The sequence below is a fragment of the Cetorhinus maximus genome, chromosome 3 (assembly GCF_964194155.1).
Source record: "Cetorhinus maximus chromosome 3, sCetMax3.hap1.1, whole genome shotgun sequence".
NCBI lineage: Eukaryota > Metazoa > Chordata > Chondrichthyes > Lamniformes > Cetorhinidae > Cetorhinus > Cetorhinus maximus.
In genome coordinates this window covers 191,982,397-191,999,800 of record NC_135881.1, presented here as the reverse complement: position 1 = coordinate 191,999,800, position 17,404 = coordinate 191,982,397, and the positions used below count along the sequence as shown (strand labels likewise).

General features: G+C 38.6%; 1 protein-coding gene across 1 annotated transcript; it reads right to left on the bottom strand.

Moving 5' to 3' along the window:
• Window positions 1-4,794: 4,794 nt before the first annotated feature.
• Window positions 4,795-15,825, bottom strand: LOC144679125 (interferon regulatory factor 4-like). Its single transcript, XM_078539475.1, has 9 exons — window positions 15,747-15,825; window positions 15,107-15,309; window positions 12,977-13,163; window positions 12,661-12,746; window positions 12,425-12,560; window positions 11,143-11,250; window positions 8,444-8,806; window positions 7,836-7,951; window positions 4,795-5,436 (listed from the first exon to the last, which is right to left on the bottom strand). The coding sequence occupies exons 2-9, from the start codon at window positions 15,305-15,307 to the stop codon at window positions 5,296-5,298; spliced, it is 1,338 nt and encodes a 445-aa protein (XP_078395601.1). The 5' UTR covers window positions 15,308-15,309; window positions 15,747-15,825; the 3' UTR covers window positions 4,795-5,295.
• Window positions 15,826-17,404: the final 1,579 nt, after the last annotated feature.

The following is a 17,404-nucleotide window of genomic DNA, read 5'->3' as shown; positions in this document are numbered from 1 at the left end:
CAGCCCAAAACTGTTAAATTGCCTCCTTTCAGACTATGGTCGGGCCTTTTCTATGTATTTTAAGAGGTGCAAGCAATTCAAGATACCATTTTACTTTATGAATATATAAATGGAAGTGTCTGATTGAAAACTGGCATCAGATACCCAGCTAATTGAGTTGATTTCCTTTCTATATACAGTTCAAATATGTTTTACTGTAAAATATAAAAAGTCTTTGAATGCACCAATGTTTTGCAATTAAACATCAAAAGAGAAGTGTGCAGGCCTAAAACGCCCAGCCCTCTTGGTTTGAAGCAAGCACCCTGTTATGAAGAGGATGTATAGTGGTTAGGTCCCTGAAAGTGGAGAAAAATATCTAAAGCTAACTATAAAAAAGTCCCTAACTTCAATTCAACAAAATATTAAAAAAAAGTTACAAAACAAACCTAGTTGATGTCGGATGTGGAGACTGGGACCCGCTATAAAAGTCATGCATGTTACTCTTTTGAATTTATGAATGGTGAAAGCTTCCTGTTCTGTCCATTGTGCGTACAGGATGTGTTTGGTGTTTCCCCACCTCCACCCGCTCCTACACGTAATGATGTAAACATCGTCTCTGAGAACCAAGTTGTTAAAGGGCATGAGGTTTTACCTCTATCCTGTTTTCCTACATAATAAAATATACCTTGTGGTATGTTAACATTTGTGGTTACAATTTTATCGTAAATTGCACCAATTCAGTGTGATTAGGGAGCCAATAAATTTCCATTCTAAAAAGGAAAGATTTGGAGAGAACAATAGATTGTGATGACAGGTTTGTTAATTCCCAATAATTCCACTTGTAAAATTACACAGCACAAGCAAGTACACAAACAGTTAAACATAAAAACATACAAAATAGGACCAGGAGTAGGCCATTCGGCCCCTCAAGCCTACTCCACCATTCAATAAGATCATGGCTGATCTGGTTGTGTTTTGAGTTCCACATTCCCAGCTATCTCCGATAACCTTCAATTCCCTTGCCAAACAAAAATTTATCCACCTTTGCCTTAAAAATATTCAATGACCCCCTCCTTCACCACCTTCTGAGGCAAAGAGAGGTATCATTATCATGCTGTTCAACAGTAAATGAAATAAATTTCTACTATATCTTCATCAATAAACTGATATGCCTTTACATTTTACTTCTCCTAAAACCATCCACCTCTAGAATTACACCATACGAATTTCTAAAGAGCCAGTCATCAAATGTAATTTATATATGCCCTTTTTTCAGTCAGTAAAGGGCCTAGTCCTTTTATATAATAAATGTGACAGTTATTAATAGCTGTGGTTTTTATTCATAATTCTTATTATTCTTAATCTCTGCCAGTTTGAAACATAAAACCAGAACTTTAATCCACTATTTTATTTCCAAACACTAATCATGGACAGTGGAACAAAACAGCAATATTGGACTGGCTGTCTGTTATATGCAATGCCTGATATTCAGTTTCACTGCATTCAACGAATTAAACATCACAGCTGAGAACGGGTGGCTGATTCGATACCAGGTTACGCCACTGACTGATGATGAATTTTGAGCCTGTGCGTTTTAATGCCACAAATATAACCAGTTCTTTAGATATTAGGAAATGTGAATTCCTTAACTGATGTATCTTCAGGATGGAATGAATAATTGAAATATTATGTGAACCACAGCCCATTTTAAATCTACATCCTGTGTGTTTTGATGGTTTAATTAATCCGAGTGTCCTAGATTACTAATTTGATATATAAATCAATACTTATATCTATCCCTGGACAAGTTAATGTTTTAAAGGTGCACTGGCACCAAGCACTCCTAGCTTGCAAATGGATTCAACTTGTAATGGTACTGAAAATTGCAGCACCAAAAAAAAACTGTAGGAATAAGGCCATTCAGCCCATTTAGCTCACTCCAATGTACAAACCTATGCTTAGAACTCACACTACTCATTTTTATTTCCTTCTTTCCTGCCTCAGCTCCGTGTGGAATCAGTGATATGGTCGCTCGCTTTTTGCATGCTTCCTCGTGGTGAAGTCATTCATTTTATATTTTACGCCATGGTACCAATGTAAGAAGCAATGAACTGATGGCTTTGCTCCAAGTTTTACTTCAATTTCCTGCATTCTGAATACCTGACCCTGACTGAGGGCGTGGAATGGGGAAATAAGTACCATTATACTTCTGCTATCAGTTGTATACACCATACAATGATAGCAGTTAGCCAACAGGTCACAGAGAACTTGCAGTCTGCCTTTAGTAAAACTTATCCTAGACTTCAGTGAATGCCACCAAATTTGATTGCTCCTGCAATTGGATGTAAATTATATGCTAGCAGTTTCTGCTTTGGAAGCAGAAATATAAGGCACCGCATCTTTAAATAGGAGTATGAAAGTCTAGCTTTAATATTGTATTTATTTTCATTTTATCCTGTATAGCAGCGGGTAGTATTTGATTTGTTTATATTATTTATTCTCAGCAAGGTGAATTGATAGAATAAGAAAAAAACCCAGAGAACGAGGAATGTTAATTTCAAGTTAGTTTATGATTTTTAGCACTTGTAATTAAATCACATTTAGTGTCACTTGCTGAAGTGACATAATTTCTCACAAAGTTTTCAGTAGACCTGGACCAACATAAACCAGTGAAGACAACATAGCTGCTACAGACAGATGCAAACCCCTCTCTTAAACCATCACATTCATGTTGTGTCTACCTTCTGTAATGTAACCTTATGTTAGAATGAACTTTTAATAGTCCCAGCAGCAGACTTCAGTTGATAGACGCTAAATTTTTAAAAGTCTGTATAGGGTCACTCTAGTCCACCACAGTAAAATCAACCAGATTGCTTTCCCTAAATTTCCATTTATACAAAAGCTCAAGCTATGGTATCTTAATGTGAGCGTTTTACAAAGTATCAGAAGAAAAGATGTTATTTATTACCTGATACACTTATTATCCTTAAGCAGCCCAAGGTTCCCCATTCTATTAGGGTCTTTATGTTCCAGATCTTGCAGCTTTTTGGTTGATTGTTCAACATACATATAGGACCACTGTTCAATATACATGTCGGGCCTTTTTAACATTCACGGGTTAGTTTAAAACCATCTCGATTACTTTGGTTAAAATGTTTTAACTGCAACTTAGCATCCATCAACTGACCAATGGGCACCGCTAAAACATATCAGACATGCACCACACTTATCCACTTTCCTGGTACAGAATGGCTGTATCTTCTTAACTATGCTTCTGTTTACGACTGTTAAACAGTTTTCACTGTCGACTTAACCAAACCTGCTACACAATGGATTTTCCTGTGAAAATAATGGTGAGTCTAATGCTCCTCTTTGCTACTTATGCGTGATAGTTCAACAACTTCAGGTGAGGGACAAATGCATAGTTAAACTTAAAAAATTGCTGCTTGAGGTGCTTCACAAAAATGGTATATTTTTAAGGAGAACAATTTTGCTATTTGGCTCACAATCAAAATGCACTGAAATGTGTGATGTTCCTGCATTTGCACGTTTGATACAAACTAAACTCAACACAGAAAAATAAGTGTCGTCTAATTCAACCTGTGTGCAGTTTTAATGATGTGCTAAGAGTTAATTTCTGCCAAACTTCTCTGGTACTGAAAATTAACCATTAAAATTGCAGAGTCTCATTCCTTTAAGTTTTAATTGGTTTTTTTTTGGCTTTAGCTTTCTGTCTCTTAATCTAATCTTTTTCGCTCTCTTCATATACCTGATTTGATATTGAATTAACTCACTCTAATTTGCACTTCCATCTTAGTCCTTGCACGATTAATTTCACAATCTTGCAAACTGATTGGTTAAGGAGATGCTTGTTGCTTGCCCTGTTCACTCAGGTCCCAGATGCCCTGTATCTCTTGCTGCAAGTGTTATTATCAGCAAAATAAATTTAATGCCTAAGCATGAAAGAGCAAGCCTAACTGACAGCAGACACTGTTAGATTACCTGCTACAGTATTTCTAACAGTCCCCCTTTGGCAAGTTTGATATCAATGCTATCTGAAGCAGTAATATAATGTTTGTTACAAAATAGCTTGTGTTAAAAAATGGGGCAATAGTTTTGGATGAATCTCTATTAAGTCTCACTCAACCTATGAGGTTAATCTTTCTACTGCAATCAAACATTAATTGTGATAAGCATTGGATCAAGAGCAAGAACTCAAAAGTTTCTGCATAAAAAACATGGCCATTATCATTTTTTTTTTCATGATCATACAGTTAATTTAGCCTCATTCTTTGCCCTCAACTGCTCACAAAGAATGCAAAAGTGGCCTGTGGCCAAAGCACTTCAACAAATCCAAGTGCACCTTTGACACAATTATGCCCATTTGAAATACAGGCAACATAAAAAAAGTAGTGCAGTGGTTCAGCATAATAAAGTCCTTTACAAATGAGCAGTATGTACCAGGAAGAAACAAATTCTGTACATCATGCTTGGAATTGCCCCAGTGACTTAATGACAGCTGGTAAACATGGGACTTTAAAAAAAAGATCATTTGACTAACATGAAAACAGGAAGCCTCAGTACTGATCTGATGCTAATTTTAATTACAGTCTAACCAGTTGTTATATTGTGTCACCAACTTTTGTTGCAGATTGCTACTTATAGAATTTTGAGGAATCTTGTTTTCCTTTAGCATTTTAAGAAACATGCCCATAATGATGTTCAAAAGATTTGCATAATTATTAAAATGAAGAAAATAATAAATTTTGCACATTTCTAACCATGAAAATAACACCTATTCAACTATCTTAAAAGTTAGACTTATCAAAAGCTTTATTTTTAATAGAAAAAAATAACTTTAACAGTTTAGAAAATTCAACATGGAATTATTTATAAAAAAAAGAACATTTATAACCTTTTAGGATATTATATCCCAGAATTCGCTTTTACATCTGTGATGTAAAAAATTATAAATCAAAACTTCCCTGAGAATCTCTTACTCCCAAATAAATATTTAACCACAAGAAAACATTGGATTACACAACAAGAGTGCTCCAACGAGAAGCAGACAAATTCATTGGGTTTCATTCCTAAACAGCAAGGTGGCCAATGGAATCATCTATTGGGAGTCAGTTTGTCACACTGTATCACCACTCACAAAGTAACATGGTGAGAACAGTGCTGTGGCACAGTCTTCAGCAGTAGATTCAATGACTTCTCATATCCATGCTGTTCGAATGGAATTCCAGAACAAAGTGCTGGATTTCTGGTTCAGTCAGTGAAGTTGCACAATAAAAATGATTGGTCTTCAGAATTTTAGTCCTGGATTGAATGTCGAATAGATCTGTGATAATCCTCTGGACTGTTCGCATGATCAGGCATTTCAAACCCTCTAAGCAAGTGTCCACTGTTCTGTTGAGTGAAGTAATAAAGCTGCCTGGCAAATACGGGTTCGATCTAAAAACAAATGATAGGTACATTAATATTACTTGAAAATGTGGTTTTAAAAGTTCACATATTGTTTTAGCCTGCTTCTGAATCCAAACTATGTGACATCATTAAAATCTGATCACAATGTTATGGCTGAAGTGTAAACCCCGCATTAGTTTAGAACATCAGTCATCGGAATGTTTTGCAGGACTGAGAGAGCAAAGCCTCAAGTATTCCTCTTCACTCTAGAGCTGCTTGGGGAAGAAATGAAGAGGTCAAAATAGGGTTGCAGTGAGATGGCAATGCTGGGGGCTCTTATCATGTGGCAGATACAATGTCTGCAAGTCAGGCATAGGATGATGTGCTATTCATGGTGGAAGATAATCTGAGGCAAGCGTCATGTTGGTAAATACCAGAAGACTTGCTCAATGGCTGCATGCTCCCTTTATTGTTAATGTGAAGTTCAAAGAAGTCTTGATTTTTAAAGACTTGTGTTTTATATCCAGCTGATCATAAACGTAACAGTAATTTATAAACTGGCATGACAGGGATAGCATAGTGGACAACCAATACCGGACCCCAAATACGCCCTCAGCTGAGTTTCTGATCTTAGTCACTCTGCTCCAGGTAGAAATTCCCATGGACCAAGCATTATCCCCAAGGATCAGAGCAGGTAAACTGAATGGACAGGTTTCACTTAAACCTCCCATCTACATTGCTGTAGCTAGCTAAAAACAGTACTGATGGTGACCTAGAAATAACCTGCAAGAAATAAGGGGGGTAAATGGGGTGGGGATCAGGGGAGGACATACGTCTTTAGAAGGGTATGTACCAGTCAAAAAAAAAAGGTGCAATAAGAAACAATTTACCCATACAGGTTAGATATCCAGCCTTCTGGACTTGCTGTCTATTCTATGCAATAAAAGGTAGATACCAGAGCATTTGTCTGAAATGTATATGTTCTAGACAGGCTTATTCAACATATGATCATATCGCTTTTTGAGTGACTGAGAAGCCTTTTAGGGCCAGAAAAATATTGCAAGTACCTTAATCCAGTTTTAAATAAAATGTAAAAATTATTAAGTGGTCACACCATCCTGTCGGAATTGCAGAGTCAAATCTATTTTCGATTACTGGTGCCATTACTTCAATTATCAATCAGACATATTATCACTCGAATAAATCTCGCTAGGAGAAAATATGCTCCAGTTGATATTTTGTCTGACATTATTCATTGCTCGTTAGAAACTATTTTATGCTTTTGCTACTAAGAGTGAAGAGTAGATTTTCGATTCTCATGTATCTTATCACAAAAGATACATGCAAAAACTAACACTTTCTGGAAGTAAATCTACAAAAATATACAAATTGCATGTTATGCTAATAATCAGATAGTTTCTGTTTTAATTAAATTATGTATTGATTCATGGAACTGTTTTATTCAGTGGTTAAAATCACACACACACACACACACACACACACACACAAATCAAAAGTGTGCATGTTTATATAATGTTATTGCTGTATATATTAATTGTCCAAATTCACTCTTCTTACCACATTCATCCAAATAAATATATATTACTGCTGCAGTCAAATCATATGCCCATTCTTCCCATTGTTGTGATCACCACCTGTCCATTACTTTAGCTTTAGAGTGATGTTAAGCTCAATTCTAATTATACTAATCTATTCTTGAACTTTATGTCCACATTAGTAAGATAACTGAATTGAGACTCCTATTAAAATAATATAAATGGTAGCATAAAATTAATGTCATGTGGATGCATCAACATTTAAATGTCAAATATCTCCAACAAAGGTGGTTTTACAGGTCTGCACTGCCAACAAGAAGCCTCATCAGCAAACAGCACAAATCTGAAATTTGGCTGCATATTGCCCATGATCTTCTGGCCATTAATGAGTAGTCCATGCACACATTTCCGACTTGCATTGCCAGCGGCCAAGAGTCCCCACTAGCAGCAGAGACTCATGCCCATCGTCACTTAAAGCTTTGACATTCAGTCATAGTCCCACATTTCTTTTTATCACCGCAGCAGTTCCTTCTGTAACAGCCATGAACAATCATCAGATATGGACACTGATTACATTCACTCCTAAGTAATTATTTACAACTTCTGTTTGAAGTCACTGAGATAACTGCATAAAGAGGAACTGACCAGTGGTTCAGCAAAAGTGAAAGAAAAACACATATGACCGGGGATGATTGCAACTTTTCGGGATTGTTAGATTGCCTAAAGTATCAGACATAACCTCATATTGAGAATAGATCACACACTCAAGCTGATAGTTCGTAGTACTCTGCTCATCACCTCACTAATTCACACCATAAAATGACTAGTTGCATGTTGTTTTCCTCACTTATATGTTGTTTATTTCACATTATATAGTTATTGGGAACTTACATGTGCTGTGATAAGTTTTCTTGATCTCTGTGGATCGGGAAATTCTTCACCGAAACAGAACACAACTTGGAACCTTGGCATGAGTGATCGGCCATGGTGTGCATAGCTTTGTAATTCTGGGGGGGAAAATAACCATTATTATTACAGTTCATCAACCTTAAATAATCTGTTTTAAATACATGTACAAGGAAATGCCTGATCTGTTCGACAATAAGCCAAAAGTAATTACTTTACTCCAACTTAGTACAATTAAGGATGATCACAAGTTACCCACCCACCCCATAAGTAATCTTCAATTGATATGTTCTAATTTCAATTTAAATACTTTCCACCATTTTCAGATTAAATAGTTGTATAATATTAGAAAACCAATTATAATATGGCTGCCATTAACAAGTCTTCTCCTTTCTCTGCTCATTCACATGGATGGCAACAAATGTTGAAAAATTAATATTGCATTAATGACTGAGCAAACTTACGAAGGAAAGATTTTGTGTCATAAGTTTTGCAATTTTTCTAGGAGAGTGACTGACTTCACATAATAGTTATATTTATAGATTAATTTAAAAAAAAACAAAAACATTGAAAAGACATGTTCTCTCTGTTACCTGCTAAAAATTGTTGTGTGTCAAAAAGTTTTGTGACTTGGTCTCTCTCCAGCTTGTTAGGCCTGTCACTGTATGGTGCTAAAGGTCCTTCCCAGTAGATTCTGCTCTGGCATAATCGTTTGGCATAGAGACCATCATGGGTCATCCACATCAAGACTCCCTTCTCCAAGTGACTGAGCAGCTTTTCAATACCCTTGCGTTGTGCACTGCTGTCTGGATAAGGAAACAGCACCTGATCTATGTTGCTAGCTGAAAATAGCTTATCAACTTGGCCGTGGGCTATTCTACAACCTTCAGGGCTTGTTGTTGTCACTTCTCTCACCAGGGTTTCTCGATAATACAAAAAAATTTGTAGCCGACAGTCTGTAAAAGCAAATCAAACGGATGTGTTCAGTATATCAGCAAGCCCAAAGTCATTGACATAATTCTCAGCAAATAAAAAATAATGGAATTGCAAGGCGCTTGGACATACTCCTTTGTCAGGTCCAAGTATTTTGTCCACACAAATTCACTGAATCAATCAGTTCACATATTCAGCTTCATTAGAGTCAGGCAATGGCAAGTAGCTTTTCAGAGTTCGAAAGGCAGGACCCACATTCTGAAATTCAGAAGATCCTGGTGACTTCTAAAACCAGCATAGCCAATCATGGACATGAGCAGGGATAAGAACAAGGTTACGATTGAAGGAGTCCAAATTTAGACTCCTGAGTCCATTTCTCAAAATCCAAAGTTACATTTGGCAAGTTCTGACATCAATTTTGTCTTCCACCTGTCACCTTTTCATGTTTTTTTTTTCTCTTTTAGCTTTTCTTTCTTCCCTTTGTCTTATTCTCCCTCCTTTATTTTTTTAAATGGTTTGTTTATTCTCAACACATGGTTCGTTTAACATCTCGATCTTTTCATTTTCTGGGTGCTTGTATTTTGATTCAATTTTCGTTTTCAATTTTTATCTTCTTGTCTTTGTTCATGAATGAAATCATTCTTCCCTTCTTCTTCATCTTCTATGTTATTTTTGGTTCTTCAGGCCAATCTCATGGCCAGGGTTGGGGGAAGGGAGGGACTTTCTGGGGATTGGAGATGGCTGGAAGGAAGTCTTAGTAATAGCAGGCAGGATCAGAGGTCACACTTGTCCAATTTAGAAAGCTTTCATCCCTTTTTCTGTACCCAACTGAAGAGTCTGCCATCCACTGTCTGGTTGGACGCATGGCTAGATTTAACAGTGGACATAAGGATAGTGGCTTTATTGTCAGGTTTTTGACTGTGCTGATCCACATTTAAATATTGATAATGGGCAAAATGAAATGCAATTAATCATGGGTGAAACAAATAGAGGGGATCACAGTGTCAATGTAGCAAGTAAAGAAAACTAGGAAGCTGGGCAGAAAATATGACAATTGCATTTTCAAGGTGCTCAATCAGTTACTGTATTGGTTTACAAGCAACTTAGGTAATAGACATTTAAAATTGTACACATTGTATGCAGTATAAATATACCTGCTGGTGATGAAAACATTATCCTTCACTTTTTATACACCCACAATCCAAATTCTACTCCAACAAAAGGATAGTTGTTAAATGTTAAGAAATAAGTTTAATCACTTGAATTATCAGACTTGGGTTAAGCCACAACAATAGTTCTTACATTACAAATGCAAGAACAGGAACCCACAACTGTTTCCAAAAATGCCTTTTACATTTTACACTACACTCAAAAATTGAGTGTGATTTAACTTGCCACATTTAATATGATTATCTTATTAGCTGCTATTACTGAAATACTATTTACTGTGGCCTCATGCCATTCTATATTGTTGCAATATGATGATACTTGGCAATGTTTTTAGGAGAAAACTGCATTGTTCAATTCACTAAAGAGCATTTTTGTTAGTGGTTCAATATGCATTTTGTAAAATCTGGGTAAGTACAAATATGCAAACTACTACCATTTAACTACTCATAACAAAAGTAGTGATAATTTTTTGTAGCTTTCTCATTCCTATACATTATAGGCAAGATGATGGATTTATCTGTTCAAGACACTCCGTTAGTTACAGATCACTTGGATCCATTCTTCAGAATAACAAAAGCTTTTACCAACAACAATGTGAATTTATATAGTTCTTTTAATGTAGTAAATCATCCTAAGGCATGTCACAGGAGCTTACTTGAACAAAATTTGACACTGAGCCACATAAGGAAAGATTAGCGCAGGCGGCCGAAAGGGTGCTCAAAGAGGCAGGTTTAAGAAAGAGATAAGGATACAGAAGTGGAGAGGCTTAGAGAGAGAATTTCAGAGTTTAGAACCTAGGTAACCAAACACATGACTGCCAATAGTGGAGTAACTGAAAGGGGGAAATGTGCAAGGGGCCAGAGTTGGAGGAGTACAGAGATCTCAGAGCCTTCTAAGACTGGAGAAGGTGACAAGAGATTGAGAGGGGTGAGGTGTTGGAGGGATTTGAAAGCGAGGCTGTGAATTTTACAATTGAGTCAATGCCAGACCAGGAGTCAATGTATGTCAGTGAGCATAGAGATGATGGCTGAACGGGATTTCCTGTGAGTTCACATATGGGCAGCAGAAGTTTTGGAGAAGCTTAAGTTTTTGGAGGGTGGAAGATGAAAGGCCAACCAGGATAGCACTGAATAGTCGAGTCTAAAAGTTAAGTACTGCTATTGCGCAAATGCCACATGCATAAGCTTACCCGAAAGGGCCAGTGCTTCAGCAGATCTCATACTAGGTTCTATTGAAATACCAGGTGCTTGAGATTCAGCAGGTGCACAAGCATAAAATGATCCAGTTACCTGATAACCTGTAAGCCAAGAGAAAAAATGAAAATGACGTATTGGTTTGAAAGTATTGTTACAATTAAAATTACTTGCTTTGCATAATCAGCCTAAATATTCTAAATTGAAAAGTTAATGCAATATATTCAATTTTGGTAAACATATCTGCACCACTGTGGAGATTATATAATTGCAATAAATCTGCATAATTAACTTAATTACAGACAAAGGCTGACTGATCTCTTCTGTTAACATGCCAATGAAACATCGGCAACATATTCTACACAAAAATTAGGCCCAAATTTTGCTTTGTTGGAGGAAATATTTTATCATAGTGAGCTGTGTTTGGTTTGATTTGGCAATGCAATAAAAGAAAGACATTCATGCCCAGGGTCCCGAAGCATTTCTGAGTCAATAAAGTGCTTTAGAAGTGTAGCCACTGTTGTACCAAAGGAAACACGAGGGCCAATTAATGCATAGCTAACTCCCACGAACAGCCATGTGATGATGACCAGATAATCTGCTTTTGTGATGTTGATTGAGGGGTTAATATTGGCCAGAACACTAGAGATAGCATCCCTGCTCTTCTTCAAAAATGTTGTGGGACCTAATACACCCACGGAAGAGGGCTGGTGGCATCTCAGTTCAATGTATCATTCAAAAGGCAACACCTTCAACGGTGCAGCACTGAAGTGTCAAGTGTGATTTTTGCACTCAAGTTCTGGGATGGGACTTGAAACCCGAACCTTCTGAACTCTGAGGCAAAAGTGCTACCAACTGAGCCACTGCTGACACATAACCTAGTTTGCCAATGAATGGATCAGTGAGCAATTTGTTAAAGGGTCCTGTCAAAGCTGTGAATTGGTTCCCCTCTCTTTTGCTCCATCTTGCACATAATGGAAGTAAAAATGAGAGTGACATGTTGAATGGATTCATTGTACTAAAATATTGGCACAGTTATTTAAACGCAGGGTCTTAAGCTGAGTTTCAGCAAGATGAGGAGGGAGAATTTTTGTAGCTTAGCACAAGGACATAATTCTCAGGATGAAGTTACGATATCTTTCTGCATTTAGAAATGATATTAAGCTATCCTACCATGAGGGAAGAGGCACTTTTTTCCATATTAATAGATTAGCATAATTAATGTTCCCTGCAATCAGTTGGATCCTGCTACACAGGTAATTATACTGAAAATCTTACCATTTTCACAACCAGGTCCTTGCCAGTGGTGGTTCCGTGGAGGAAATGGCACTGTTGGGCACTGATAGGAGAGCTCTGGATGTGGTTGTTCAAATTCTCTCCAGCTACGTTCATGTTGTACTATATAGCTGGGCAGCTGAAAGCCATAATAAAATAATGATTGCTTTTGACCTTTTCCCACAAAGTACAGCATTAATTGCCATCTGAAATGTATTAAGTTCTGGGGTTGCACTTACCTGGGGTGGCATTGAGGGATATGTAGGGTAAGAATGGTGGTTGATTAGCATCTGTTGATCTTCCATGTTCACTTGCTTTGACCCTCCTTCAATTAAAAAGGCAAAATAGTAATATGAATAAAAGTGCAGAAATTTAACTTAAATTACAAGAAAATCAATTACTGTAATTCCCTACAATCTTGAAAGTTAAGGAATCAAAAGGCTGGTAGGAAGGTATTTTGCTTTAAGTTTGTTCGATCATTTTACTCTCCCCATTCTAGCTCCAAACCCCAAATAAAAAGTCCAAATGAGAGAGTCAGTTAGTATGATCAATTACCTTTCTTTGCTCCTTCTGGTATAATTTTATACACTTTGTATGGATCCGAGATGTCGAGTTGACTACGTTCAACCAATTCTTCAAAATCATTGCTCTTATTTAAAGCACACCTTAGCCTAGTCTTCCACGTTGGGGGATCTGGTTTGTCAACTCCCTCACGAAATTTGCCTTTGAAAAGTGCCCAAGCCTTGGGAGAAATGATTTGGAAAGAATGAGTTTAGCAAATCACCAACATCTGCTTCAGTTCATAAGCATCAAATATCAAACATAAACATGCTGTGTAAGACAGTAAGATAAATTATTAACCTGGATGTACACCAGGGAAAGAATTAAACATTCTGGATACTGGACACTTTATTCCCTTAAAAGGCAAGGGGTTAAATACTTCAGCATCCAAAACTATTGAGACTATGAATAGATCAAGTACATTTTTAACCATACACTGTACATTTTCATCAGAAAATATTCTGACTCCTTCCTCTAAGAGCAGGATATTTATGCACTAGTAATTAAGGACACACTGTGTATCCCAAGTTAAATGACTGGTTATCTATCTTTAACTTAGCTATAATTATTGTATAGGTGAGTTAGCATGTATCTTTGTTACCTTTGCACACATACTTTTTCCCCTTTTGGGATTACTGGCAGTCTGGTTATCAACTTGTTGAATCAGGAACACTCCTTCCATGGCCAATAAGTCATGGAGTGGGACTTGAACCCAGAGCTTCAGGCTCAGAGACAGGGACACTATCTAATAAACCACAAGACATCCACCATGCATAGGGAACTCAAGGGACAAACTATGGACACAAAATACGTGGTATCACCATGGTAGAAAAATGGATTTACCCTGTACTACCATGCCAATAATGTTGGGACATTTTCACATTGGGAAACTACACATTCTAATTTTCTATGACCTGTCATTTAGCATTATTCAAACTGTTAGGTACTATCCAAGCAAAGTCATGAACCGAGGCACAACCATTTTATTCAAAACAGGCTCTCCAATTTAAAAAAAAAGCATTTGGGTATATAATTTGAAAAATATTTGCATTTTACACACATCATACTCATTGTGTGCCCATGCAGTTTGACAAAATATAACTTTACTGGATGTTAGGAAACCCCGAGTAGACCTTAATCAGAAACCAGCTTTCTCCTTCGCCCCGTTTGCAAGAAACCTATAATGACCCGTGGGAATAACTCATCATCATATTTCGTATTGGTAAATGCAGTGAGTCACTTCAATGACATTTTATGTTCACTGACCAATGTCTCAGAGATACTCAAACATTTTTATTGGCAATGCTGCAGTTTCCCTGAAACAAAATAGTAAGTTTTTTTTTTACCGGTGCCGCTGTCCAATTCTACCACAAATGTGAACGTCAGACCACAATTATTCACGCACGCCTACTTAAGTCTAGTTGCAGCTTTCCTGAAAGTAAGGCTGGTGCTGTGCAAGTCACACTATTGCAAGTAATAGAAAGCAACTCGTGGACAGAATAGTAAATATGCTTAGTTCGCGCGGCACCGCCGCACATGTGGGAAAGGGACTCATACATGGTTCACTATCTCCACCAGCATCACCTCCCATTGTGGTGGCCCTTGGAAACAGCGCGCTGTAGTGGCGGGTTAATGCCTCCCTTATCTGAATGAGAAGAGATGAGGTGTCTGTCGATCTCTCTCACCCACGACAACTGTTGATGAATTTGACGACGTGTGTGCAAGGTCACATGGCTTCACATGACAGCAACCTCCCAGAAACAAGGGAACTTCAGTAACCATGTGGCCGGGGGGAAGGATGCTGCCAGTATCTGGGATACTGTGAGAGGGAGGGAGGGATGGTGGGGGGGTATATAGGCGGGCAAGGGGTGGGATGCAGAAAGCTGCACTCGAACCCACGGCCACTGGGGATTTGGGCAGCGAGGCAAGTAGTAAGGTCGGGCTGAATCACACACAAAAAGTGACATTGAAGCAAAAAAAAAGCGGAAAAGGCTCAGACAGAAAAATCAAACACACACAAAAAAAAGAGGAAATTAACACCTTCCCCCACGAGAGAGAGAAAAATCAGAAGTAGCGAAACCCAAAGCAGCCCAGAGACCCGAATGAGGTGACAGAAATGGTTACCTTGAAAAGTGCCGCGTCTTCTTCTCGGTTGTAATCCTGTTTACCGGCATGTTTCCAAGGAATCCGAAAAATGGTCTTGTCTTCATTCTCCCAGACCAGCCCGGGATATTTCCCACTGTCAATCTGGTCAATCAACCACTGGCGAAGTTTACCATTTCCGGAAGTCACAGGAGCCATGTTGCAGTCTGAATCCATATGCATTTCTATATAATATGAGAGCGAGAGGGAGAGAGAGAGAGAGAGAGCCGCATAAAAAAAAAGGTGCGTGCAAGGCGAAAGTCCTACATAGATTTATCAATAAAAGGGACATTCGCTGCAGGAATGTCTGCAGAGGATTAAGAAATCACATCCCCCCCACCCCTACCCCGAGCATCCCGCCAACAGATCCAGTTTCCATCTGAACATACAGTAGAATAAATTCTGGCACCTTATTAAAATAGAAGGCAAAGCCTCACCCCCCCACCGAAGTCCCACTTTTAAAAGCAGCGTTTAAAATGCTGCGGGGGTGGTGAAGCTCCTGTCCCAGGCTGACAGCAGTCAAGGGTCTGACATTAACAGGCTGCTGCACATTAACAGAACAAAAAGCTGCCAGCCAAGTGGCAGAATGAAGTTTGGAGCCCTGGCTCAGCTTTAGCCTTACCTGGTGCTGGGTATGAACTTCACTTGTGGTTTAACTTTGTTTGACTGGTTACGATGTAGCAGATCCACTCGGCACAAGATTTGAGAAGGAACTATCCCTTATATACACTGAGCCCTCGGAGGCGGGGCTGCTGTTTGTCAGTCACACGCTGACCCACTGTTTTTACAGAAGTGTCACGCTCAGGCAGGCGGCCGGTGGAGGGGGAAAAACCCCCCTCCGGCGGCACACATAATTGCTCCATTTCAAACTACGAAACACCACTAACGTATTTGTTTTGTCAGGTGAATTTGACAGATCGGCGTTTTTGCTTTTAAAAAAAAAATGTATGCAGATCAGAGCAACCGATAGATAGTAAATTAATCTGAACTTCGGAAAGTCCGCACGCAGGACATCTCAAAGCAGCGATTCTCGGGAATGTTAACCGCAGTGGCACAACCTTTAAATCAGAATTGGGTACCATTCATACACTCGGAATATTCCGAGTATGATAAATGCCTTCTGAAGAAAATCCAAGAGAAATAGTATGAACGTGGACCAAACTAATCTGTTTGTGCTTTTATCAACTACTGATTTCTCCAGCTGACATCTCCCAAATTTCCCCTCCCCAAAGTAGTGAATTACCTGTCCTGTCATTGCAGGCATCTTGATCGCCTTTAAACATGAATAGAGCATTGTGACAGTATTAGATGAAGGAGTCACCGGTTATTTCTAATGGAGTTTCGTTTGTTGAACCGCCGAGTAACTGACTGAGCCACACGGGGGGGTCAGGAGAATCTCCCAGCCCGGAGTGAGCTGACCCTCAGCCAAGTGACCATTTGCCCCAAACTATTTCTGGGACCGGGAAAAGGAGATCAGATAGGATTGCTATTCGTGTCTCGCTATTTCACAACGTGAGGGAGGCAGATTGCAATAGCCAAATAGCATAGCAATACTCACTGTCGAGGTTTTATACAGGAATAATTTTAAACTTGGGCGAAATACCCCTGGGACCCTAATAACAGTAAGAGGACTGTCTTCAGGAGAGGCGGGGGAGTGGAGAAAATTGCAGGACATAAATCACATAATATTGTTTGGGGGAAATAGTTGTCGTTTAACAAGTCTACAGCTGTCCATTTGTGTGCTTTTATGACACAGGCGTGCATATTTTAATAGTTCAATATGTGCCTTGCATCCTTACTTTGGAGATACATCTGTATTTACATGCAAGCATGGTGCAACAATTTACTGGTGTTGAATTGTATTAAGAACCAATTCAGTACCGCCATCTCCTGGGCACTTGTCCAAGAGCCTATTTATGAACGCGTTATCTTTCCCCAAAACTTCACCCCTCAACTACGCGCCACCCCCTCCCCCTCGAGTGACAATATGGAGTGACCAGGCTGATGACTGGATTCCCATCGCAAACCATCCCTTTCCCTTTCAGTCGAGCTAAGACTTTAATTTCGCTTCATTAAAGAAATTGAGATGACATATTTGCTTCCCCGATTCATCACAGGGAATAATATTTATCCGGTCATCTTTGATGCATATTCTGCCTGTATCATTTCACCTGAGTCTTCCAACAGTGCCCGTTTCAATTGGAAGAAGGTTGCGATTTCATCTGTCACCTTTTACCATCCCACTCTTAAGTGAGAGAAGCTGTTTCGTATGGGGGGAGG

Coding starts and splice junctions, on each gene's coding strand:
- LOC144679125 (XM_078539475.1), bottom strand. CDS start 15,307: ATGCATATGGATTCAGACTGCAACATGGCTCCTGTGACTTCCGGAAAT. Junction 13,164..15,106: donor AAGACGCGGCACTTTTCAAG/GTAACCATTTCT, acceptor ATTTCTCCCAAG/GCTTGGGCACTTTTCAAAGG. Junction 7,952..8,443: donor CACACAACAATTTTTAGCAG/GTAACAGAGAGA, acceptor TTTCCCCCCCAG/AATTACAAAGCTATGCACAC.